The sequence below is a fragment of the Ambystoma mexicanum genome, chromosome 8 (assembly GCF_040938575.1).
Source record: "Ambystoma mexicanum isolate Mex_15411 chromosome 8, UKY_AmexF1_1, whole genome shotgun sequence".
Lineage (NCBI taxonomy): Eukaryota > Metazoa > Chordata > Amphibia > Caudata > Ambystomatidae > Ambystoma > Ambystoma mexicanum.
The window spans coordinates 1,140,828,631-1,140,856,486 of record NC_090929.1 but is presented as its reverse complement, the minus strand read 5'-3'; the positions used below and the strand labels follow the sequence as shown (position 1 = coordinate 1,140,856,486).

The window sequence follows — 27,856 nt, the reverse complement described above, 5'->3', positions numbered from 1 at the left end:
CTGATTTGGACTGGAGGCTTGAGGTGGGAAAAGCAGCCCTCTTGGACCTGGAAAATCACCTCATCCCCTCTGAAGTCACAAGTCACATCTTCCTTACCATAAGGGCAATAAGTGTACACCAGGAAGTTCCCCCCCCCATGCCAGGTAAAGATCCTGTCTGGTGTTGTATGGTCGTCACTGTCAAAACAGTCCTTTGGGATTGGTCCTAACAGTTCATTTCCTAAATCAATGGAGAAATGTCGGTCTTCAACCGCCATTCCAATAATGGTGCCTGCGGCTAGAGTAATACTCTTTAAGTCGCTGTTATCCACCTCTATTGGAATGGTGTCATGTTCTATGTTGACTAATGGTGTTGGGTTTACCCCTAACCCTTGCTGTTGGAGAGAAGCATTTAGATGTATATAAGCATCAGGGTTTTTCAATTTCTGTCCTCTTTACGTCACTTCCAGGGAGAATTGTCGGGTCCTTTCTGGGATGGTGACTTCCTCTTTAATCTGAATTTCAACTGCATAAGGTAGCAATTGAGCTGACCTAAATGCTTTTTCTGGATCATCAAAGCCCATGGGATTATCCGCTAATCGGGACCAAGCTTTGAAGTTTATTAGGTCCAAACTAATGGCAAAGCGATTGAGAATGTCACTGCCTAAGTAAAAGGCGGCAGTGACGTCTCTCACGACCCAACAATTATGGACTATGCTCTTGTTGCCAATGGAGATTTTGAGCATACACCTGCTTGGCAGGAGATGTTTGGAATTAGGTGCTTCCAGGTCCATTTCCCATTTGTCTATCAGTTTGAATGTGGGAATGGCTGGATCTTTTGGAGTTGGCGGAACATGGCTTCTCTGATGAAGCTCTTACCGTTGCTCACACACACACACACTCGGGTGAGAACAGAGTCCTTCCCATCATTTAACTAAACAGGGATGAACAACTGCTCTCCAATTTGCTGAATATCAGCCAGGCTCTGAGCTGATTTCACATCTTTCTGGACTATAGGAGTGGGAGTGTCCGATTGTGGATTGGTAAAGAATTTCAGAGTATTTCCTTCCGTGTGGAATACCACCTTACACTGGAAGGAAGGTTGATTTTCAGAAATAGAGAGGACCCCCCATCACCAGTCTGTTGTCCTACTGCTATTACTGTCACATCTGGAATTTGGTTGTTCTGGAAGTGAAATTCTACTTGGTCAGATTTTTGTTCAACCATGTGCAGGTGCCGTGACACACTTTTAATTTTATTGGTCGGCTAGTCTGGCTCCAGAGGACCTTGTTTACGCAATCTGTTAGGGGTGACAACCTTCTCAGGAGGTCATTCCTTAGTAAACAAGGGGTGCCCTCTGGAGTCACTACTATGACTGGGTGTTTCACCTTGTGTCGCCCAATTTTGATGTCAAAATCTGCAGTCCCCTCAACGGGAATTTCCTTCCCGTCGAAGTTCTGGAGTTGTCCAGGAAGAGAGGTGAGAGGAATACGGCAATTCTCCCCCCTTCCTGCATTTAGTTCATCAAAGGCCCTTTTGGACAGAAGGGTAGCTTGGGATCCAGTGTCCACCAGTGCCGAAATTGTACCCTGCCTCTGTACTTGTACCGGGGCATAGTATCTTCCCTCCTTCTCCTCAAGGGGGCACAGATAATGCACATTTTTGGACAACTGGTGGGCTAATTTTCTGGTTTTGGACATGGCGAGAGAAGAGATTTGGGCAGAATTCTGTGAAGAGCCTGGGGAATCTGAAAGAAAAAGTTGGCAACTGGAAATTGTTTCGGGTTCTGGGCCGCAACCCCCCCTTTTTGGAGGCAGTCATCAGGATGGGTTCGACCCATGGGATTTTGGTATTGTTGGTTCTGGGATAGGATGATGGGTGGCGACAGCTCAATCCCGACATCTACCCAGTCTATTGATTCGGTTTTAGGTTCCTCTGGTTCCGGTTCTGGGCCGTCCCTGCCTTTTTGGAGGCAGTCACCAGGATGGGTTTGAAACAGGGGTTTTTGGTATTGTTGGCTCTGGGATAGGATGATGGGTGGCGACAGCTCAATCCCCACATCTACCCAGTCTGGATTGAAATCCCTTGGGACCCATTTTTTCTTGGGAGGAGTTCCCCCATCTCTGGAGGAGAAGATCCTTTCCCCAGGATCCTCTTGGGATTCCCTCTCCCTCAAATTGGAAGACCTATACCTCCTACACAAAATGGGTCAGTTTGGGTCCTTTGTTTCTCCTACCTCCTCTCTGCTCCTTGGGTGGCAGACTTTCAGGTGTAGGAGATTTTGTTTCTGGTTCCTGGTTTTCCAGGGGCTGTTTAAAAGTTGGGAAGGAAGCTTCCTCCAAGGCTTTACACCCCCCCCCCTTCCCCTTGTGCCTCCTCCCTGGGAACCGGTGGGTTATCGGGGTGCTGCCCCAGTCATTGTTCTGGAGCACCAGGCCCAGGGTTTGGGGCATTCTGCGGTGGCATGCTCATCTGAGGGTTCTGTTGAGCCCTCAGTATGTGACCCAGATCCCGTGCCATATTTTGGACCTGGCGCTCTAACTGTGAAACCCGCTCAGGCTGATACGGGGTCCCGTTTTCTCCCCTGGGCTGATCCCGGAAAGGGTAGCCATCCCTTCTCTGGAAAATACCCTGGGTTGGGAAGATTTGGGTACCCCTCCACCCTTGGCCTCCCCTCTCCCGGATTAGGTTGTCTGGGCTCAGGGAATTGGGGAAGGAAGGATGGTTTTGGGGTTGGAAATTGGGTGGATACCTGGGAAAAAAGTTCTGCCCAGTGTTTGGGGAATTTCTGCCCTCCTGTGGGAAGTTAGGAGGGAAGTTCCCTGGGTCAGGTGCTTGGCTGGATCCCGCCCCTTGGGCTGGAGGAGTCGACACATAACCCAGGATTGGTATGTTTCCCTGGTAGCGGGGATTTACATAGTCAGGGGATTTACATAGTCAGGGGAGCGAGGGACACCATTTGTGGGACTACCTCCTTGACTCCCTCTCTGTGACTGGCCCGAGGGCCTTCTGGGCTTAGAATTATTTTGTGCAGGCAGGTTTTTAGGCGCCCCCCCCCCATCTCCAAATCTAAAACAGGGGCAACCTTTACCTCTGCCACCTTGGCAGCAGCAGGGGTGCTGTTGGTTTTGTTTTTTTTTGGCTGATTCTTGTTTTCCACCGGTTTCTGTACCTTATAGATGCGGGTGGCTTGCTCAATGACCCAGTATAAAGATCTTTTCTCGTGAAAATCTCTCACAAGCTGGGTCATTATGTATTTGGGGAGAGCATGGAAAAATGTGTTGACGATTTCTCTGCTGTCCGTGCACACCCTTCTGGTGGTCTGCGCAAAGGCACGCTTCAATTCTTTCACAAATTCTTGTGGGGCCTGATCCTCCCCACATTGCAAATTGTATGATGCCTTGCAAGCCTCTTGGGGATTTCTAAGCACAGAAAAGTGTTTCAAGATGGCCGCCCTATAGGTGGACCATCTTGCATGATTTTGGTCCTCCAGCCCCGCAAAGAAACTGGAGTATTCTGGGGAGAATGTCCATTTCACGTACTGGATGCAGCTACTGCTATCCTTCAAATGGAAGGTCTCCCATCATTTGCTCAAAGAGCTCCAAGTGTTCCCACACAGAATACTTGGAGTTCTTGTGATAAGGCGTGATGACACTCCCGATTGCCTTAATCTGTTTTAAGGGGTCCTTAAGCAAGGCTCTTTTTTCCTTATTGGCCTTTTCGGTTCAGGTATCCCTAGTCCATTCATCCTCTGACTCAGAAGCACTGCTCCCAGAGGTGCCCGTCTGATCTTTCAGGTTTTCCCGGATTCTGCGAGCCTGGGAATGGCTGGCAGAATGTGGGGACCTGGTCTCCTGTGTCCTGTGATGCTCAGAGGAGTCTTCAGATCCCTCCTTGCTACCAGGATTTACTGGGTATCCCGCCCCACTGACCTAACTGGGCAGAGGTTTTCAGGATGCCCTTAGTGGGCCTACTCTCCTGGTGTTCCCCACTAAATTGCACTGTGCTTGGGTGCCCATACCCGGATGCCCGCCCATCCATTCCTGGGTGGTACTGGCCTATGAGCCCCATCCTTTTGGCTGGATAGTAATCTGCCATTCCTGTGGCCCTGTGATCATGTGTGCCAGGGGACATGAGGGTGGCAGAGTCCAGGGACTGGGAGAGATGAAGGCCTCTGGTACTAGGGCTCCTGAGGTTATGCTCAGGTGTTTCCCTTTCTCAGCGAACTTCATCTCTATCAGCCCCTGCTCCTGGTTGCAATGCAAGAGCCTGGGCTTTCAGTTCCTCAACCAAGGCCTTACTAGACTATCAGTCTCTCCTGCATGGCTACCTGTTGCTGGAGCCTATCATTTTGCTGACTGAGAGCCTCATTCTCTCTCTGTACCTCCCGATTGGTCCTGGAGTACTGGGCCAGTCTTTGCTACAGGAGGGTTACACCTCCTGAGTCCCATCCCTACTGGCCTGCTCCTTTCTTGCCAGAGCATCTTCCACCCTCCTGATGTGCTCTAACAAGTCGTGATGCTCTTTTTGGAGGTCACCCAGCCCCTGGAGGGCCAGGTGATTTTCTTCAATTTTTTCTTTTAATTGGCAGACTTCCTGGCCTAAGGTGTCCCTTTCCTGACTAAGAATCTGCATCTGTGCAGCCAGGTCGTCCCTCTGCCTTTCAAAGGCACCAGCTTTCTGGCGCTCTTCCTGAAATTCTGTCTGGGTGTCCAGGTCTTTCAGAATCAGTTTATTGGTCTCCTCTTTTTCTCTATCCAATTGGCTTTGCAGAGTGGCTACTTGCTTTGCACATGCCCTGTTGAAATCTATCTGTTGCTCCAGCTTTTTCTGGCTCTGCAGTAAGGAGTCCAAACTGTCTTGGTGCTCCTTCTGCAAAGCCAGAATTCTGGTATCCTGGTCAGCCTTTCCCCGTTGCAGGATATCCATATACTCCTTCATTTTAATGATGTATCGTCTACTCTCGTTTTCTGACTCCTGGCTTCTGTGCAGCCTCTGCTCAGAATAGACCAGGTCAGATTGGGCCATTTCTAACGCCATCTGTTGCCCATTTGCCAGATATTGGCCTTCAGCACATTTGTCCTGCATGGCTCCCACATATAGATACAAATATGCCGCTATCCTGGCAATCTTATTGTGTGCATCTTTGGCCTTAGGACCCATATATAGTTCACTCAGGGCCACATGTAAGGGACCCTGATCTCTCCACATATCTGACCCAGTTGTAGTGACCTGTTGTAGTGACCTGTTGTGTGATCGCCTGCACCCATACATTTTGGTCCTGTTCAGACCATTCACCTCTCACAAACAGTTTATGTAAGAGGTGCTCCCTAGCTATCTTCATATCTACCAAGGTCGTCATTCTGGAGATTGATTTGCTTCCTGACTTAGACGTTTGTATTTTATTTTGCAAAACAGACCGTCTCCTTAGAGCGTTCTTTTGAGGAGTGCTTTACAGCGTAACGCAGCATGGTGATCTAACCGGATATGTATCCCGTCAGCTGGCACACTGTATTAATCTGCACAAGTGATAGTTCTAATCCAGAATCCCCGGCTACGAGCCCCCACTTTGTTAATGACTCCAATCAAGCAATCCCACTAAGTCAGTGCCTGGTCTGGGATGCCCAAGGCAAGCCCTTATTTATATATTTTTATGTCCAGTTTGTGCACTCTGGATGACAACCCTTACATAACACCCCTCTCTTAGAATCCCCCTGACCCAAGAAGTAAGTTTGTTTTGCAAATTTAAAAGGTTTGAGAATTAAACAATATATCAAATATATATACATATAGCACTTTTATAATAAATTAATAATTGATATCACTTGTGAATATGAGCAATAATCAGCAATAGGTAATCCTACAATAGCACAGTTCTGGTGACTTATGACTAGGAACAGGGGAATAAGGTATCAGAGAATGCTTTATGGTTTCAAGGAGATGTAAAGATGAATAAAAGGCAGTACAGAAATAGACTTGATATGATTTCAGAAAAAGATAATGTGATCACTTTTTCTTTGATAATTCACTCCCCCCTATGGAATGTAAGGAGATGGAAGTAACGCGCACAATTCTCAGGAATACACACAAATGCAATACAAAGTTCCAGTACCCCCCAGCGAGCTTAGAGGAAAACAGGTATGATTTTAAACACAGGCAAAATCCTTTTAAATGTGGTGGCAATGAAGTGAAAAATATACTCAAATTGCTTTTAATTCCCTATAGGAGATTCAGGGTGAGTGAGAGATACTTTAAATCAGTTCAGGCCAGCCCTATCAATGATTCAGGGATGGTTATCAAGTTGAAAACAGAATTCCGTGATGGAAGCAAAAGATAGTTTTCACGCGTGGCTGGAATGAAGCAAAATGTCAAATCGCTGCAATTTAGTCGCGTGCGTCGTGCGCAATTACGGAGGCACTATAAGGAGCAGCAAGTCAGTTTAGGGCTCATTGGAAGGCTTAGAATCTTAGCTTTAAGATGAAAGTTAGATTACGTTCCTAGGACAAACGGTTCCGGAGATACGGACGATTTTGTGAAGGTAGATTCTCGAAATGAAATTTTAAAAGTTCAGAATGACAGATGAGTTTTCCAGCTTTGAATCAAAAGAAGGGACACGATTTCTAAGATGCAGTTCTCAATAGGTTAAAATAGTTTGAATTAGATTATTTTAAACTAAGAGATTGGTTTTGCACAGTTCTGGCCGAGTACTCACACTATATGTTGGACAGGAATGCAACTTCAACACGGATCGGGTCAGGATTGGCTGCGGTTCTCTCGCCACTGGGTACTGGTTCCGGATCTCTGGTTCTGGTCTGGTCTCTGGTTCTGCTCACAGCGATCTGGGTCAGCTCTCAGCTATCTGGTCTGGGTCTGGTCTCTCTGGATAATTCTGCCTTCTGGGTCTGCTACCGGTTCTGGCAAAAGTTCTTGGCAAAGAATTCAAACAGCCCGCCCGGCTGTGAATAGTTTGGTTAGGTTTTGAGGCCTGCTGAAGAGAACTCAGCTTGTGGGTTAGGCCTTTGCTTTGAGTTCTGGAGTCAGAGTTCTAAGTTCTGGTCTCTGTCTTGCTGGAGTCAATCCGGATCTCTGGATGTGAAGTCGTCCGTTCCAAGGAAATGGAAATTGAAAGTTCCTACCTGTCCTGCACAGTCTCCTTTTATGAGTTTAGAAAGTGGGTGGGTCGGCTCATTCTGCATGCCCAATCCTCTCAACTTATCATTGGCCAGTTCCTGCTCTCTCCCTTGATTGGGGGAACTGGGTTGTGCATCAGCGTGATGAGGTAGATTTATGGTCAGAGGATCCTCCCCTTGTCAAATTGCACACAAATCTATTTCTGATCCAAATACATATTTATCTATGTACCATTTTTCTAATATTATATGTCCAGTTAACATATTTTCTGTAGCACCAAACCATCCGATCCCTGTCTTTGTAAGATGTTGTGTCCACTTGTGACAGAGTACTCCCCTTTTCATCTAGATAACGACCTCTAAACCTTTCCAGATTTTACACAAATGTGCACCAGGGATATGGGTTTCAGATGATAAAGTGTCAGATTCTTAACATGCATACATTTGGAGTACCAACCTTTTTTTCCGCTACTAACCCCAAGAACATACCACAGAGTCCTAACACCTCTTAAAATGTGCACAGAAAAATCACAAGAATGATATTTATATAATTTTTACAAGTCCGCACTATGAATTATCCATCTTTTTTTTTTAATTATGCTCTGGCCCCGAGGGGTGTGGTTTTCCAAAGCACATGGTGGAATTTCTGGTTTATCCACTTCCCCCAAACTCAGCTTGCTCACAGATGCAGTGCCCCTCCCCGTTTCCTTCCAAGAGGAAGCCATTTACGACCCCCCTAATTTAACATTTGCCTGGGCCAAGGACAGTGCTTTGTTTAGTTTCCTGCAGTCCCCAGGTGCCCCTCCCCTAATTCAATCAGAGAGATGTCATCTCCTTTTGGCAGGGGCAGCAGAATGCAGCCAGGCCTGGGAACACAGCTGCTGATCAAGTTTCAACTCCTGTCGGGGGTAGTTGCCGGGCAGAATTCACTCTCTTCAAGCCAGGCTTCAGCCAAATGTCACTTTTGTTCCCAGTTTTCTACATTCAAACCAAACTTGCAATTTTTACACATGCAGCTAGAACACTGATTCCAAGTTCAAAACTATGACATTTAACAGTTGCAAACTATGTGACACTCACAGTAGGTCACTCATTTATTTTAAACATTTACATTTTAATGTCTTTCAGTCCAATTTCACTTCAGCTGCTGACATCCACAGCTCAGCCAGTTTTGTTATAAACATTGTTTTGGGCTCTCTCTTTCCAGATTTAGTATGCACACAAGAATACATTCTGCCAAATGTCTGCTGGTGTTCAGTGAGATTTTTGAATATCTTGCAATGTTTAAAATAGGCATTTTTAGCTTGCATTTCAGAGAAACAAAGGTGATTCAAAGCGCTTTTTAGCTAACAGGCACTGCTATTTTTCCTTTGGCACCACCTTTCACCCCTGGCGCTTCCGGTCCATCACGCTTGCACTGGTGGGTGGCAGGTTAGGCAGCCATTTTGTTGTGCGCAAAGCTGTGCGGTTTTCCTGGATTCTGGCGCAAATGTGGGCTTTTCCGCCCTCTTGGATTTCCTAAACCCACAGCACAAATGTTGCAGCCCAATAACTAGAACGTGGGTCAAGACACCCAACAAGGCGGCACCCTCCTTCTCCATCAAAATATTTCAAAATGTACTGGATGGAATAACCCCAAATGACAAAAAGCAGCGTGAATCAACACTCTGTCCAAGTTGTTTCAAGCCTGGTCCAAATCTGCCAGCAAGTTTTGGCTATGCAGTCTAGCAAAAAATGTCCTTTTTTGTCTATGGGAAAATGTGTATTCCAGCTACATGCTTATCTCTTGATACTTCAACCATGAGTGAAAGATTCAAGTGCAGTTTTGAGAAGAAGAGTCAGTCCGGGAAGTGGCGACATATGCATGTAAATGGAAAAGAAAGGGAGGCAACAGAAATGCAGAGGGGCGGGTGGCGAAAAAGGGGGTGCGCACAAGAGAGACTGAGGGAAATAGCTGGTGAGAGGACAGTGAGGGGGCAACAGAAGACAGAGTGGAAGTGGGAGCAAGAGGGAGGCAAGAGTGAAGGAAAAGGTCGTAGCAGATGGAGACTAGGGCAGAGAGGGAGACATTGATGCTGGTCAGCACACATTGGCAGGTGTTCAGAGGAAAAAGAAAGGATTTGCCATAACATATTTTGATGTGGCATTTTCATCCACCAGCGTTGCCAACATGCTTTTCTTTTTCACAGTAACTAATGGCTATACCATTAGACAGCCATATGGACTTGTATAAACCAAATCTGTGCCAAGGCTAACTGTAGTGGTCATGCTATCATGATGCTAAACTCTGACTAGCATAGTCTCATATCACAAGATCAGATGTAAAAGTCATCCCTCATCATAGGATGCACAATTATATGTTCGCTTCATGTGAGCACTAGTTGTTAGTAGTTTTCCTGTAGCTACAGTTTTCTGATGAGCAGGAGTTTTATTATGCCATATAAACAGGTGCTACTCTACCTGCAAGTGACTAACATGGAACGCTTCGGATGATTACAGGTGCCCTGTTCTGGGGGATTTCATTATCTCCGATTCAGAACTGTCTGTAAACCCACTAAAGCAAAATGGTTTGTTTTTAATACTGGTTAAATTAAAAATAAAAGAAGTAGATTCTACGCGTTTATGGTTTCTGCAGTCATCGCTCCTTTGAGCACAAAGTGTGCAAAAAACATTCAATTGCTGCTCAGAGAAATAATTTGAGGGAATATGTTTCAGCAGATCGGACTTTCCTTGCAGAATCGATACTAGAGCTCCTAAAAGTTTGAAAACATAAGAGAGATTCCACCGAGCCAATGGAAATCGGTCACAACGGCCAAATGGGAGAAGTGGATCGCCCAGCCCTGCCTCCAAAATTCAATGGGACCTTGAACAGCAGTGGACAGATCCAGGATGGGGAAAACATGACAGGCAATACACAGCAGAGCCACGAAAGGCGAAAATGAATGCAACATGCACTGCTCAGAGTATGTGTGTGAGCCAGTACCATCAGCATAACCTTCTAAAGCATGATTTTGTTTGTGCATTTTATTGGCTTTAATTAAGCCAACACAAAAACGGCAAAAAATAAAACCAAGTCAAACATTAAAAAAAACAAATAAACGTACCAACATCCCACCATTCCCTTCCCATCTCATCTCAGTTCTTAAAGTCAAAATAGTCGTTGATTAAGCCCCTAATCAAACAATTAAAGTTCAATGTCGCAAATAGATAGTATCAAGGATCAAGAGACCTCTAATAATTAAAGCAGCATTCCCATTGTGTAGCAAATATAATCTTTCCATTTGACCATAGCAAATTACAAGTACCCTCGAAATCACCTGCTCAAGGCAGGTCTTCTTGAGGGGAATTTCTTGTGTCCAAAAATACCTGCCAAATTGAATGTACTGCACCGACTTCTTCACCAAGTTGGCGAGGTAGTTTTAGAGTCATCTTTTCAGTAAACCACTTGAGTTATTTGTTCCACATCACTGCTGAAGGTTCGTGGAAGGCATTGCACATCATAGAAACAAGCCGCTTGGCTAAGATCGGGCCCAGTGAGAAACTAAACTGATCAGTAATCTTGCTAAGAGGGAGTAAACCCAGCAGGCACATTTTCCGATTTGCTTGGCAATTGGTCAGTGCAACGCTTACATATTGAACCAAATTGTCCCAGAATGTATAGATGTGCCCACATATCCACCAGATGAAGGAAGTTCCCCTTAATCCTAGTTACCAGATTAGTCCAATATAGCAGACTCTGGTCAAATAGGCTTGATGCAAAACCTTGAATTTTGCAACACCATCTTGCAATGAACACATGCATCCCACCACCTATCACCCAAAGGTCCTCCTAAAATGTTCTCCCATTTTATCCAATCCCATCAAATGCCCTTCCAATTGTGGGCAATTGGCCTCAAACTAGGCCAAGCACCTGCCCCAATCAAAAACTGCATGATGACACGTTAACAGGGCGTACCAGTGGACAAATTGGGAAATAAAGCAAGGTTTCCCTGGCTGCAGCAGCAATGGAGGCATATCTAAGAAGTATTTGCATCAAGTCGTTCATGCATTTTCAGCACTCTAAGGTGCCCATCAACATAACTGACCTATATGACAGGTCCAACCAAAAACAGCTTTCAATTAGTTATAAAAAACATATTCCCCCCTCACAGTTGATCGATAGCAAGAACATTTCCTTACGTCCTACTATTTTAGTGGCACCTTGACATATGCTTTCTTAAAACTGGACTGGAACCGGGAGAAGACTTCATCACATCCATAGAACAAAAAAGAAACATTTAACATGTACAGTGTCCACGGCCGAAGGCGATTGCTAGAGGGCCCCAGAGAAACATATTGGTGAAACACAGAGGGACATGGCCATAGAAGAAACTAATATAACAAAACCCTTGAAATTTAGTGAAAAGCACCTTGACTAAGAGAACTAAGGTGATGAACGCAACAAAACCCCTGAATTCAGCAATCACATTTCAAGCAAGTATAACTATGCACCCCCGGTTGTGCAGTGTATGACCACAACGGTGACATCATTTATGGCATCACCAATTACATCATGCATGACATGACGGATTTAAAGAATTACTTTTTGAAATACGACAACTCTAACATAAGTACAGATTTGATACGTACACAGTACAATGTATTCGGCCCTTGTTTCTTTAAATATAAACACACAGTATACCATTTTAAGTACACAGATATTATTACAAAGAAGAATAGCAAATAAGCAGTTAAGTACTTTGATAATCCGTTCTATTGTGATAAAAATTCATAATTTATTTTCAAAATAAACTAAAAACAATAGCAATACCATTGCTCTGTCCACAATTCAATATTGAGCATGAGTATCAGATTTCTTTTGCATAATAACCAAACTTTGAATTTTAGATGATATATTATCACAATGCACACGGGCGCGTACATTGTGATTATTTTTTATAAAACTTGTCATAGAAAAGAATGGGTTCATGTAATGTTATTACAGTAAGGAGAATTGTAAACTTACATTTTAACATTGACTATCTTCATAACACTTACTATTAAACAGGTTTGGTTTCCATTTCCACCTATTCTTATTTATTACTGCATATAATTATTACATTACATTTTAAATACTTTAAATAGATTTACCAGAATCAGGTACTTTCCCTGCAATACATGACAGTCAAGCCATTTGTATAACGTAACATTTTTCTTTCAAATGTTATAAGTTGATAAGTACTACAAATGAGTGCTCCACACGTAGTCATTCTTCTGTATCAGTGTATCATTGTTCCATGTCTGGTTACTAGTATGAAGTGTAATAAAATATCAAAAGGGGACAACAAAATATTCTAACCTATTTAAATCAGTAATGCCACATTTGATGTATATATCTCATCAGTGATGTCATGTATGATGTAAATAAGAATGTCATCAATGATGTCACCATTGTGGTCATACACTGCGCAACGTGACGGCAGATAAGGTGGACTTGCTCGAAATGCAAATGCTGAATTTCAGGGGTTTTGGTGCGTTAAATCTGATCACCTTAACTCTCTTAACCAAGTATTTTTTCACTGAATATATACACATTCAATGACGCCACTTAGGAGCCATCGCTGGAAGTCCCAACTCCCGTTCTGTTATCTGGCATTCCACAAAGATATATAAAATAAAGGTATTCCAGTGACCCTATAAACCTGAGTTCAAGCCCAACTGATCTCCAGTAGCCAAGGAAAAATTGGATCCTCATATAGATCTTTCATCTATTCTTATTTACTACTACATATACTTATTACATTATGTTTTAAATACCTAAAATAGATTTACTTTCCCTGCAATACATGAAAGTCAAGCCACTTGTATAACAGAATATATTTTTCTTTGAAAGTTTATGAGTTGATTGAGTACTACAAATGAATGCTCCACACGTAGTCATACTTCTGTATCAGTGTATTATTGTTCCATGCCATCATAAGCATTTAACGAGAGGATGTAACTTATATCATCCAGATTAATATCAGTGTCACTAAAATGAAGGTGCAGTGCATGTGCCAAAGGATCTATCAAGGAAAACATCTGAAGTGACCCTGGCCAGTCCCGACACGTATCCTTTATCTGCTGTTTATGCAAGATTATGGTGATGGTTTTCACCTTGGCCATTGTGGATGCATAGAAAAACTTCAGCTGTGTAAAGTATATCCTCCCCAGCATGTATTACAAATGTCCAAACTAGCTAGCACTTCCACCCGTCTTCTTTGCTCCAGTATCACAAACAACCTCCCAAGATTGATTCCTCTGTTACACAGAGGGATATACCAACATTGGTCAATATGAAACAACTTGCTAATCACACTCTAACCTCCCAGGCAGAATTATACGTACAATTTTGGAAACTATTTATGAGACAACAGCATGCAAGGTCGGGATGTCCATTTCTCCCAGTCCTGAATTGGGCCACAAAATAATCACAGCTTTCCTCCAAGTCTCCAGTAAGTTCCACACCTGAAACACCTCCTCATACTGTAAGCAACTGATGTATAAACTTATAAGTCCCTCTATAGGCAATTCCATCTCCCGACAGACTTACACATGCACATGCACATTTTTCTCATACCCCATTTGAGGTCCTCCTATAAAAGAGGGGAACCAAGACCCAACACCTCCTCCATTGTTAGCCACAGCAGGTTGGTCTCTTCAATGAAAGCACTTACCTGGTCAACCGCATTACATAGTTTTAGCGAAGTAAATTACTCGGTTGTAATTTACTTCGACAGAAATCACTGTGAGGTAAGTAAATATACACGTGTATTTAAGGGTTATGGGGATGGTACCGAGTACGGAAGAAGGGTATGGGACACACACACACCCCTCTCCCATTTAAAAAATAAACACGGAGTGAAGTGATAGTGTCAAAGTAAATTACCACAGATTAATGTACTTTAAACCACATAGAATCAATGGGCAACATCAGGACAAACATGTTATGTTCAGCTCCCATTCCGTCTCAATCGTCAACACTCCTGAGCCATCCCGTATGGCTGCAATACACCTGGAGCCATGCTCCACGGATCTGGGTTGTCTGCCCGCAAACATTTTGTTTGTGGGTGAACTGCCCGCAGTGTAACAGCCCGGGCCCCCGTTTTGAGTATTCATTAAAAACAGAGGCCTGAGCAATTTTTGTCTCCCGCTGCAGATGTTAAGGAAGCGGGGGGACACCAGCGCAAACCAATCACGCCCCCTACCCCCACCACAGAGCGGGGGGGGGGAAAACGCCGCCTCTTCATGTTCGGTATTTTTGGCTTCAAATTGATCGCGAAAATTCAAACTAATGGTAGTGACCGAATTCGGTCAAATCTACCATTCGCTCACATTCTTTAGATCAATTTGGGTAATACCATGCTCCATATTTACCAGCTCACCTGCATGCACGCTCCTGGTGTCCCTTTCTTTGTGCGCCTTAGCCACTTATGTATTATAGATGTACTTACCCACCTTTTATGATGGTGTGAACAACTCCCCAAATTCAGTATTTAGTGGGTTTCTTACGTCAGGGTAATTTACTACATGCACATTATTTTTGTAACCTGTGTTTCCAATGCTTACACCTCATCAACAAGGATCGGCCGATCTCCATATGACATGGACATGCATAGTGATCTTGAAAGGCTCTCATCGCACAAGCTTGAGTAGTATGAACATTCTTGTTGTCTTTAAAATATTTAAAGATAGCCTTCATAATAATCGGTGTAAAGGCAGTGTCCGCAAGTGCCTCAAATTGCAACCGCCATACCCCAGTGCATTCAATCTGCTTTGCAGGGCAGTTATCTTAACTTGCCCAAATCTGTTATAGTCCTTCTCCCATATAAACAAAGTCAATTCTTGGGTATGAATTGTGTACACAAGAAGCGCCCGACCCAAAAATGCCTGGGCCAGAAATAGGACATGGGAGGCTTTGAGTTATGGAGTGCCATCTCGATTAAAGATTTATATGACCAATATAATCATCCAGTAGTTCCTCCGCGAGCACCATCTAACGTTTTGTACAACACACAATTGACATCAACATCTCAGACAAGACAGAGTGGTGGTGAGCTCTCTCCAAGGCGCTCTTTTATTGAAAATTATTGGGCGTATACGCGTTAAGGAGGCAATTACCTTTACCCTCAAACAGGTCAAGAGCCACATACTTGCATGCTTCGTCAAATATGGAGTCATTAACTACTGCAGGTACTTGAGGACTTATCCAGAGCAAAGAGCACCTTGCCAATAAAGCAGGGGGCAAATAATTGCCGACTTAATCTAGATTCAAGATTGATCCCCTTCACTCAATTGGGCTTCCTCCAACAGAGCATCTCATTCCTGCTAGAATATGGACATTTCCTCCACCTCTTAATGGCATTAATTTCTCAGACCTTCCCTTTTAACATGTTCCACTTAGCCAAAGTCTGATTCATTGAGCCCGGATTACAACAAATGTATTGCATCCCCAACGTATGTCTGCCCACTGAATGAAGCTGGTGGCCTCATAATTGTACTCTTTGGATATCTAGCTCAACATCCACTAGACGACCCCACCCAACCAGCACGAGAAGAACGGAAAAAAGTAAAGGGGACGGTTGGGGGCGAGGGGGTGAGAAATTGCGGTGTCCACCAGTGCACAAGCAGGATCTGCAAATCCAAAGCAATCCTCCACCCTACCACATTAAACACTCACCTGGGGGTGACCAACACCCAGAACAAATGACTATTTAACCTTCAAACAAACAGTGCAATAAAGCACAATCAATTGAAACTACCCGCCGACATAACAGAGCACGTCCATACTTTTTTGGGCACATTAAATTCCCAACACATTTTAATTTTCCTCTCCCCGTAAACAGTAGGGACCACCCCAGCCCCCCCAACCAGAGGATATCCAGACAGTCTGTTTTTCCTCATGTCAGCGTCTATGCAGAGTGCAAGGTAGACTGCTGATCAGTAAAGAAATGCCCTTTGCTACGACCATTAATCCTCAGAGGCATTTTATATTTTCCTCCCTAAGCTTCTTTTTTTAAATATGCAAATGACTGCATAGGTCTCAGTGCTGTAGTCAGGATAAAAGGATATTCTAACCCAATGAAACTTCAGCATGCACACTTATTCTGGTAGACCAGTAATAGGATCATCACTGTCCTCAGCAAGCCTCCTGGAACTAGCTTCTGTGAGGATGTATGGTGGGCCCGGTTCACTGCTATATACCCGAATGGGGATCCTCTTCCATGTGATGGAAGTGTAAAATAAAATAAAAGTTAACACTGGCTGGCCTCTGGGTGACAGTGCACAAAACATGAAAAGGGCTTGTAGTCAAAAGCACAATTTTACAGAAAGCGGACGCAAAACTTACCCTCGCCATGGGTCAAGTGCATTTGTCTTAGGTCGAGCAAGTAAAAAGTTACTCAACCTACAGGTCTAGAGGAATTTTAAAGAATTTAAAGGTCTGAGCAATCCTCCAAATTGGTGAATTTGGCTACAAATCCTTTACAGTCACATGTTAAACTGAGTGGCAACCCCTGCATGTTTGTCATAGAAATCTTCCAGCGTGGACATCCTTTCCTCTGCCTTAGCTGTCTTGCCCCTCAACTGGTCTAATCACACACTATGTGGAGTGGACTCCCATCGCCTCACTTAACTGGTCGTTATCAGCCAGATAGAGCATCGTCTTCAGATCCAGGGTAGAGCAGCCTCAATGCTGATCTCATTTATGGGCTTTTGGGTGTCCTGACCCACGTTTGGACTATTATGCTGCAACATTTGGTGCTCTGGGCTTAGGAAATCCAAGAGGGCGGAAAAGCCCACATTTGCGCCAGAATCCTAGAGAACCGTGCAGTTTTGCACACAGCAAAGTGGTCCCCTGACCTGCCACCCACCAGTGCGAGCGCGAGGGGCCAGGAGTGCCATGAGTGAAATGTGTGCCAAAGGAAAAACAGCAGTGCCGGTGGCTAAAAAAAAAAAAGAAAAAAAAAAAAAAAAGCGCTTTGAAATCACCTTTGTTTCTCTGAAATGCAAGCTAAAAATGCCTATTTTAAACATCACAAGATATTCAAAAATCTCAATGAACACCAGCAGGCATTTGGCAGAATGTATTCTTGTGTGCATACTAAATCTGGAAAGAGAAAGAGCCCAAAGCAATGTTCATAACAAATCTGGCTGAGCAGTGGGTGTCAGCAGCTGAAGTGAAATTGGACTGAAAGACACTAAAATCTAAATGTTTAAAATAAATGAGTGACCTACTGTTCAGTGTCACATAGTTTGCAACTGTTGAAATGTTATAGTTTTGAACTTAGAATCAGCGTTCTAGCTGCATGTGTAAAAATTGTCAGTTTGATTTGAATGTAGAAAACTGGGAACTAAAGTGACATTTAGCTGAAGCCTGGCTTGAAGAGAGTGAATTCTGCCCGGCAACTACCCCCGACAGGAGTGAAACTTGCTCAGCCACTCTTCCCAGGCCTGGCTGCATTCTGCTGCCCCTGCCAAAATAGAGATGACACCTCTCTGATTGAATTAGGGGAGGAGCACCTAGGGAGTACAGGAAACTAAACAAAGCACTGTCGCTGGCTCAGGCAAATGTTATATTAGGGGGGGGTCGTAAATGGCTTCCTCTTGGAAGGAGAAGTGGGAGGGGCACTGCATCTGTGAGCAAGCTGAGCTTGGGGGAAGTGGATAAACCAGAAATTCCACCATGTGCTTTGGAAATCCACACCCCTTTGGGGCCAGAGCATGATTTTAAAAAGATGGATAATTCATAGTGCCGACTTGTAAAAATTATATAAACATAATCATCATTCTTGTGATTTTTCTGTGCACATTTTAAGAGGTGTGGTGTGTTCTTAGGGATAGTAGCGGAAAAAAGGTTGTTATTCCAAATGTATGCATGTTATAAATCTGACACCATCATCTGAAACCCATATCCCTGGTGCACATTTGTGTAAAATCTGGAAAGGTTTAGAGGTCGTGATCTGGATGAAAAGGGCAGAATTCTGTCATAAGTGGACACGACATCTTACAAAGACAGGGATCGAATGGTTTGGTGCTACAGAAAATATGTTAACTGGACTTATAATATTAGAAAAAAATGGTACATAGATAAATATGTATTTGGATCAGAAATAGATGTGTGCAATTTGACAAGGGGAGGATCCTCTGACCATAAACCTACTTCATCAATCTGACTCACAACCCAGTTCCCCCAATCAAGAGAGAGAGGAGGAACTGGCCAATGATAAGTTGAGAGGGATGGGCATAGAAGATGAGCCGACCCTCCCACTTTCTAAACACATAAAAAGAGCCACTGGAAGCCAGATAGGTCTTTTCTTTTTCACTTTCTGCGGAGCATTTTGACAGACCACTCCACATCCTGATTTCAGACTTTACATCCAGAAACTCCAAGAACTCTAGAACCCAACAGCTGAAATCCTATCAGCAGGCCTTCAAAACCTAGCAATCAAACCAAACTATTCAGACAGCCGGGCTGAGCGGTTTGATTCTGGCCTAAAACCCTGTGCCAGAAACTCCCAGAAAGCAGAGCTGTACCCGGAACCAGAGACCAGACCGCCGTGCAGTGCCAAGAACTTTTGTCAGAACCAGAGACCAGACCGCTGTGCAGTGCCGCTAGCAGAGCTGACCCAGAATGTAGAATTATCCAGTGAGCAGAACCAGGCAGAGACCGTCCGTGGCGAGGGAACCGCAGTCCAATCCTGACCCGATCTGTGGCAAAGTCGCATTCCTGTCCAAAATATAGAATCGTGTCATTCTGTCATCTTTAAAACTGAAAACTGTCATCTGTCATCTGTCATTCTGATCCGAAATACTACCTTTACTAGATTGGCTGCATCTCCGGAACCGTTTGTGCTGGGACGAGTTTTAACTGTCATCTTAAAGCTAAGATTCTAAGCTTTCCAACGAACCTTGCTACCCCTTATAGTGCCTCCGTAATTGCGCTCGACACACGCGACTAAATTGCCGCGATTTGACATTTTGCTTCATTTCAGCCACGGGTAAAAATATTTGTCCTTGCTTTCCTTTGCTGAAATTCGTTTGCAACCTGACAATCATTCATAGAGCATTGCTAAAGTGATCTTGAATTAATTTAAAGTATCTCTCACTCACCCTGAACCTCCTATAGGGAATTAAAAGCAATTTTAGCACATTTCTCACTTCTTTGTCATCACATTCAAAGTATTTTGGGCCTGTGTTTAAAACTTCTACCTGTTGTCCTCTAAGCTTGCTAGGGGGGGAACTGAATTATATGCGATTGCATTCCTGAAAACTGTTTGCTTTCCTTCCATCTCTTTACATTGCATAAAGGGGGGAGGGGGTGAATTGTCAAAGAAAAGTGATTACATTGTCTTTTGTTGAAGTCATATCAAGTTTGTTTTCTGTACTGCATTTCATTCATCATTGCATTGTCCTTGAAGCCATAAAAGCATTCTCAGCTACTTTATCCTCTCTATATCACTTCTAAGCCATCAAAAAGAGTGTACCACTGTAACATTATCCATTGTTGATCACTATCATCTTCACAAGAGTGCTATCAAATATTAATTTATTATAAAAGTGTGATATCTATATATTGTTTTTTCAAATAAACCTTTTAATTTGCAAAACAAACCTACTTCTTGGCTCAGTGGGGTCAGGGGGATTCTAAGCGAGGGGTGTTATATAAGGGTTGTCATCCAGAGTAAACAAACTGGACATAAAAATACATCAATAAGGGTTTCCCTCAGCATCCCAGACTAGGCATTGACTTAGCTGTAGTGTTGAATTGAATCCGCTTACAGGGCCACCCCACACTATCAGTGAAACCAATACATACTCCATAATAGCGAGCAATCAGCCATTCAAGGCATTTCACGTGCCATGCTTCCCATTCTTAGATGTATTTTTACTATTATTCCGCTTTCAATCTGTTTTAAAACACGACAGTATTTCAGAAACTGCAGTTATCAATATGCCCTGTGCCAGCAGCTTAAGTATTTTGGATCACATCCACAAAAATCCAGCTATTACTGAGAGGCCGGAAGGATTTTAAAAATGAACGCCAAGGGGGACACTGCCTCATCCACATACTCCCATTTATTCCAGTCCACCAAATGCTGTGCGGCCCTACACAATGCTGGGTCCGCTCCAACAACTTCAGCCTCCGGAAGACTAAAAGCACCTAAGACAGGATATTGGTGCCCTGCCACAGTCCTTATTACCCAATGCCTGAAGCATGACAGAGCGCCCAAGGATTGTCATCCCTAAGACCTAGTGGGGCTTCAGTCCTCCAGCGACTGGACAGCATCCCACTCAGTGCCTCCAGACCATATTAATTTGCAGGCAGCAGCCACCACCAAATAAACCTCACTTTGTCCACCACTCAAGGACACCAGACCATAGTAGGGTACACAAGAAGGCTCACCGGCACCCTTATGCGTCAGGTCTCCGCTCTACCCCGAGCGGAGGATGAGGGCACACTAGGAGCTGCGATAACAGCACTCAGCTGGGGCCAGCAGAGACCCCTTCTAAACCATGCTCCAAAAGGAACCTGTAGGTATTTAATATTGAATGGTTGCAGGATTTAGGCATTCCGGAGCTTACAAGGGTTGTTGCCAACAGTTTACCATCTTGCACCTCGGCTAGACCGCTGCCCGATGTGAAGACAGTTCATGATAAAATTATACTTCTCAGCATTGCCTGAATTTTTTTTTTTTTTTTTTTTTAAATCCAAGTATTATCTAGATTCTTAAAATCAAAAAAAAGTCATCTGGTCTTTAGCTACAGCTGTAATTAAACAGTACCATTACACACAATATTAATTGCAAGCTGAAGACCAGATTTAGCAAACACACCATTTATAGCCATCTGACAAACGTCAACAAGTATGTATACATCCCAGGTACTCCAGTGCTTTCCAAAGTTGTCTAAGAAGATTTCGACCAAGTAAAACAGAATAGCTCTAAGCATTTAAAAAAAATAATGACATGAAACGTGAATTAGAATTGATTTTGGCTCAAAGTACGAAAGTGGAATTCTGGAAACACTGTCAAACTAAATTATAAGGGTAGACAAGTTTATTGGTACTGGGAAGTGGCAATGACACAAATCATTGAGATCAGGAGAGTGTAGCAAGAGCGATTAATAGAACATGGCCAACTTGTGCACGGTTGTGATAGTACATGTCTACATGTCCAAATGAAGAGGAGGTGTAAACAAGAGGTTGCTCTCCTCAAATAAGAAAATTATTTACAAGGTTGTGAGAACACATCTTTTCTAATAAAATGTTTCACTTCAAAGTAAACTTAAGTGTATAAAAGACTGCATCCTTGTATTGCAATGAAAATAAGTGGTCCGTTCACGTTACAAAACAAAAAACGGAGAGAGTGGCGTTTGCCCGATTATGAAGACTTTGCTCTGACGGAGTGCATTGTCAGGGACTTCACGCCTGACATTCAGCCACAATTTCAGCCACTCACAAAATATGGAAGCGCGTGGATACCCAGTGTCTAAGCGCTATACAAACTGCAAAGTACAAACAGAGATATCATTGCAAACCTATCCTTAATAAGATGCGCCCGAGACTTGGACAGACTCCAGCAGTATTACAGCTAACACGCCCGCAACCTGCAGTGTTTGGATTCAGCAGCCCACATTGGATTCCTGATATTACAACCCCTACTAAATATCCATTTTTTTTTTTAAAGTATATTTAATACGGTTGTCTTTGGGTAAAAGGTTCATCACACCCGGCGCACTTGTGACATACTGAAACATTCCATTCAGCCTCTTAACTTCTAGTAATCTTGGGAATTGTTTCTTAGCATACAGCGTGTTAGTGGCATTCTTTAGAACATAAACTGATCATAGAGAAATACAGCAGCCGTTACCGATGTACAGTAAAAAGTACAATGCATCCCCATGGGTCCCCCGTGCCAGTTGCAAACTGGCTTTATTACTCTTTTTGTAAGTGTGCTTAAAATACAGCCTTTTAACCCATTATAAAAAAAATCCCAGTGGAAGCCACCCCCTACTCCCCCCTTCGATTGGTTTGGGCTCCCACGCTCGCTAGGGCATATTTGGAGACCGGGGGATAGGTTTGCCCCTCCACTTAAAAAAATGCATCAGCCAACACTGGCCCTGGGGGAGGGGAGAGGGCAATAGGAGAGAACTGCATGCAATAGCCTGCCCACATTTTTCTGAGGAGGACCCAGGACAAAAAAAGTTTGAAGACCACTGCCCTACATAGTGTGGAATATACCTCTGGTCCTCTGCTTCCTAGAAGAACCTGCTGTAAGCCCCAATTACCACTCCTGAGGCATGGCACAGTACATGTTCTCGCCATATGGGGTTTCATCTGTTATACCCCACTGCAGTGCAAGTTGCACATAGTATATTTTATCAAAATTATGTAGTACTCTATACCCGTCATTCACAAGTGGCTTGGCCTATTTGGGGGTGGGAGGTGGAGCAACACCACATTTCTTTCATTTCACACTCAGCTAAACTCCGATTCCTCTTGATTTCTGCATAAATCCTTTACTTCGCTTACTTGCTATTGCTTTGACTGTGTAACAATAAAAATTCAAACACGCATCTTGCGCCAACCTCGAATGTAGCACGCAAGTGTTATATTGAGCTTGTCGGTTTCGAGGATGCTTCCATGTTTTCCCCATTGATATACACACACACTTGCTAAAAAAGTGCGTTTGCTTCACCAAATTAATTTTTTTTTTTTTAAAAATCGTGCCACTATCAACTGTGCATTTTAATATATTCGATATAGTGGTTCAGAGAAGACACCACTTCTTGAAGTTGAATTAAAAAAGTAATACTCTATGGCTCAGTAAAGCTGAACTAGTGAAAAGCTGTGTGTTGGTGTTCAAAAATCATTCAACGCATTAATTACAACAAAAAGTCGAGCACGCCGCTTTTAGGGGGCTGGTAAATTAAATGACCAGGAGGCAGGAGCTGCATATTTTAGGACCATTCTATTGTAAACAGAACTGCACCCGCCTACACCCTCGAATAACATCACTGCAACAGAAAACATACCTGCAAAACGATAAAACCCATTCGATGCGTGTCTGTGCACCAAGCGCAGAATTATAACAGCCATCTGCCAAGTCAACACAGAACACACCGACAAGGAGCGCAAGGCAACAGAATGTAGCCACTTCGGTCAACCTTGAGTTATGCCAGCATTGTTCGTACTATGCTCAGCTAATGTTTACAAGTTGCAAAGCTCCAATCCTTAGCGAATAAAACTTAAAATGGTAGAAAAGTTATTTCTAAACCACATTCATGAATTGGGTTACTGAATAATTCCCCCAACAGGGAACTTAAACAACTTGTCAAACCTGTCAGTTCATCCTGGTTTAAGTGATGGAAACAGGGGATGGTGAGGTTGCCCTCTTTAGTATCCCACCCACATACTTGCAAATCCTACAGATTTAGGCAGTAGGCAACTGCTTTTTAAGCAGTCCTAGTGCCTACAGTTTTGGGAGACAGATGCTACTGCTTTTTACAGTGTCAGGTCATTAAAGTGACTAAGGCAGGCTGCAGGACAAAGCAAGCAACACATTAATGAGTTTGTCTGTACAGTGGGCTGGTAGGTGATTACTTTGATTGGGCTCAGACCAATCAACTGACCTGACAGCTATCTGACTCTGTCCTGCACTCTTGCCGGTGCTGTATGGTATCCTGCATACAACACCAGTACAACCCTTAGGTGAACCACCAGTGAAGGCAAGTGGCAGAGCGTAACACCATCACACAGCATCTGCCTACCAGACTGATGGGGGTATCAGTCTCCATGTCATTCAGTGTTCAACTTACATTGCAGGAATACATATGTATTGCTCAGGCTGCTGCTACAGAGCAGTGGCAAACGTTGCCTACCAGCTCTGTGTATTTTCTGTGAAATTAGGTAACTGAATTTGGTGTTAACTTACCATTAAGAATAATACATTTTTAACATCTTTCAATGTTGTGCTGTTTGATGGGTTGTGTATTTTAGAATGCTTCAATGCTGCCAACAATGTATGTTTTGTATTTTCCTGTGATGTCATTGTTATGCGAATTATTTTTTAAACTTATCCTGAAAAAAACCTACATCTTTTTGGTCACAAAATGTTGGCAAGTATGCACCCATTAAAACAAGTGCCTGGAAATAATGTGCATGTACGCTCATATCTAAGTCACCAGCACGATCGGATAAACAAGAAGAGTTGGAATTGGGCTAGTGCTTACCAAGCCCCTATAGCTAACCGGTTTATGAACCTCTTGCTTTGATTGGCTTTACACTTAGGAAACACAAGAGCAGGTGCACCGTGCATCAGAAACACAATTAAAGCGACGGCTTCCCGCATAATCAAAGGTGCTCCTCTTGGAATCACATCTTGAGAAAGTGCGGAGACGTGCAATATTTTTCCCTCAAGACTGGTTGTCTGGGTTAGAGAAAAGCAGACACGAGCTACGGCGCCAATGCACACACGCCCGTTGTTTATTCCGCTCACCTCCTGTTCCAGGAACACGGCGCTTTCGCGGATCTTCTTGCGTTTTATCTCCATGCCCAGCGCCGAACACTTGGACACCGTGGCCCGGCATCTCTCGGCGCGTTTAAACATTTGAAAATCGCGCCGCCGCTGCTCCGCCATTCTCCAATCAAACCCTTACTGCTAGGTTTCTCCAACCCCTCACCATCTCCAGGGAATATCACGCGGGCGGGGATCCGGGGAGAAGTGAGGGGCGGGGACATTAAAGCTTCCAAACAATGTGTGACAAGTGTCGGGCGTGATGGAGGATTCGCACAAGACGACCATCTTGGAATGGTCATTTTACGTGAAATAATGTTAGCAGATGTAAGGTAGAATCTACGAAAAGAAAGAAATCTCATCACTCTCAAGCTTAAATCTGAGCATGGTATGTATATTTGAGAATAACTTACGGAAATATTAAATACGGTTAATGCATTTAATTTGCGTTGTTTGACAGCCCATTGTCTAAATATACATTTTACCAACATATTTCTACGTTTCTTTTCAAAATGTGTGTTATTACGGCAACATTGTTTGTTTAACAGGTCATATTTTGTTATTGTTTTAAATAATTGGATGGGTGTTCAATAGATGTGGCTATTAATTGGCGCTACTTACGCCTAAACGTATGCATTGTAGTAAAGCCAGGAGGGAGATCGATGCAGGAGCATACCTATTAAGTCATCTGCTTTTTGAAGATACCCCTGAGAGGGTCGCTTCCTGTGACCCGCCCATCCCCTTGGTGGCCAATAGGTGTCAAGGGAGAGCTGCCAGCCAAAGGCATGCATTTTCAATAATGTCTAAAGGTTGACAGGTATGAAGCAGAGACAATGTTTAGTTATTCCCCGTGAATGTGATGTCAGTGTCATGGGAGACTGGGTCACGTGTCAGGGGCGGGAGCCAGAAATAAAGGAACCACTGGAACTAGCAGTTTGGCACCAGTCCGGGTTTATGCATCCTACCAAGTGGTTGTGTGTTATTTCACTCCGCGCTGCAATCCCCAGGCCTGTGCAGGCTTGGACCTTCACCCGGGGGCCTGGCACCACTGAGGCCTCCCACATTACACTGGCAACGAGGAGGACACGTTCCCCACGCGCCCCATCATCACGAACAGCTATCAGCAGCTGCCATCATATGCGGAACGCTGCGCTGCCAACAAACTTTCCCAGCCACACAAGCCTCGCTTTCAGACCCCCAATGTTTTGCTGCATTAATCAACCGCTCATTCCACGACTCGCAGCACGGTGTGAGTTCATGAACATTCCGGTCCTACGTGAGCCTCGTTTTCAGACTTCCAACGTTCCAGGGCATGAATCACCAGCTTCAGTTTCATCGAGCTTGCATGAACATTCTATTCTCACGCGGATACACGCGAGCCTCAGCTTCAAGCCCCAAAGCTCTGGTGGACAATATACAGTCTCCTCCTCATCGCATGAACATTCCACACTCTCTGAAGCACGCAAGTCTCAGTTTCAAGCCCCCAACGTTCCATTGGACAAGTTTACAGGCTCATTTTCATCGCGTGCATGCAGTGCTTTGAACAAACAACGCTTTACACGCTCTGCATGCATTTCTTCACCTCGCCAAACATCTCCAACGTTGTAAGCACAAAATCTACACCTGCCCAGAGCACCGGACACTAATATCCAGCTAAATCCACTGGAAGTGGAACACCGGGTGAGAGGAGCCTGCTCTCCATACCTCCACATCCCTATCACTGCCCAAAAGAGAAGGGGACCAGACAGCACATGCTCACATGTGCGCCAAAAGTCGAGAACCATCTCTTCCCGCGCACAGCTAAACACCTGCCAAGAAGCCTGTCCAGCGCGATTGCAAGCCCTTCAAGGGCAGGTGCAAGCCCGCCAGATAGGAGGAGTATCAAGCCAGACCCAGCACTCACCACCCTCATGGCGCCCTTTTACCCATTTGCCACAGGTGCGGCCGTTCACTGAGGAATCTGGCCACAACAATTTGAAATGCATCTTGATGCCAGAGAGATCACTGCAGACAGGAAATTTGCTCAACATTGGAGCGGCGGCACTATGCCTTTTCAACACTCTCCCCAACAATGGCGACGCAAACGACTATGACACCGCAAAGACTGCGCTCACAAACAAGTTTAAGCCGGACCTCAATCCTAACTACGAGCGATTCCACTTCTGCATGGCTATGCAACGAGAGAACAAAATGGTGGACACCTTCCATGCCCGCCTACGGGAGATGGCAGTAGGTTGCGAATTTCCTAACGAGGAGTTCGCTATCCGGCTCCAAATAATCAACGGGATCTCCTCGGAAAAGCTGAGGAGGGCCATCCTATCAGAAAAGAACATGACACTATCTCGAATACTTGAGATGGGGCGTCTTTGTGAACGTACAGACGACCAGGTGGCAGTAATTGAGGCAGCAATTCAACTTCTACCGCTGGACAACCTGAGGAAAAGCGAGGAAGTCACAGCCATCAAGAGACACCGGAACAGCCGAGAACAAGGAGGCAGAGGCTCAAACCCGTCCAGATCCCACATGCCTCAAGGACGAGAGAACTCCTGCAAATGGTGTGGTGGCGCATGGCACCTGGAAGAAACATGCCCCGCATGGGGTTCAACCTGCCGGGAATGCAATCACCTCAACCACTATGCAGTGGTCTGCCTGCATCCGCCAGGCGGAGGAGACCGCGAACAGACACCACAACGACCACAGGAACACCAAAAGAAGTTCGCCCCATGGGAAACCACCCACCAGCAGAGCAGAAGAGGAAGGGCGAGGGCCGTAGACCACGTGCAAAGATCTCCAGACACTAGTGAAAGTGAGGAAAGCGAAGGGAGCACTTCACCTGACATACGGGACAAGGAAAGGCAAAAGAAACCCAGCAAGAGAGTACACTGCATACATCTCATATCAGCGGTAGAACCTAGGAGGTCCAGACTACGGAAGTGACCCTCCTGCACAGTCATCTCAGACAGAAAAACAATACAAGTGGTCATTGACACAGGAGCAACCGTCAACGTCATGCCAGCGACCGCCTTTGACAAGCTCTACCCAAGGCTGATGCTCCAGGACAGGAAGGTACGACTCTTTCCATATGGTTGCAAGAAATCACTACCAGTGCAAGGATCTTTCAGATCTGACCTATCGCACAACAACACCACCTGCCGAGCAAGGATCTACATAGTTGATACCGGCTGTGAAACTCTTCTAAGTTGCAGAACAGCG

General features: G+C 44.4%; 1 protein-coding gene across 1 annotated transcript in view; it reads right to left on the bottom strand.

Moving 5' to 3' along the window:
• Positions 1–24,922, bottom strand: part of RTKN2 (rhotekin 2) — a 497,356-nt gene extending 472,434 nt beyond the window's left edge. The window contains exon 1 of the mRNA XM_069611200.1: positions 24,626–24,922. Within this exon, the coding sequence (XP_069467301.1) occupies positions 24,626–24,766 (141 nt within the window). The 5' untranslated portion in view covers positions 24,767–24,922. The remainder of the gene's footprint in view (positions 1–24,625) is intronic.
• Positions 24,923–27,856: the final 2,934 nt, after the last annotated feature.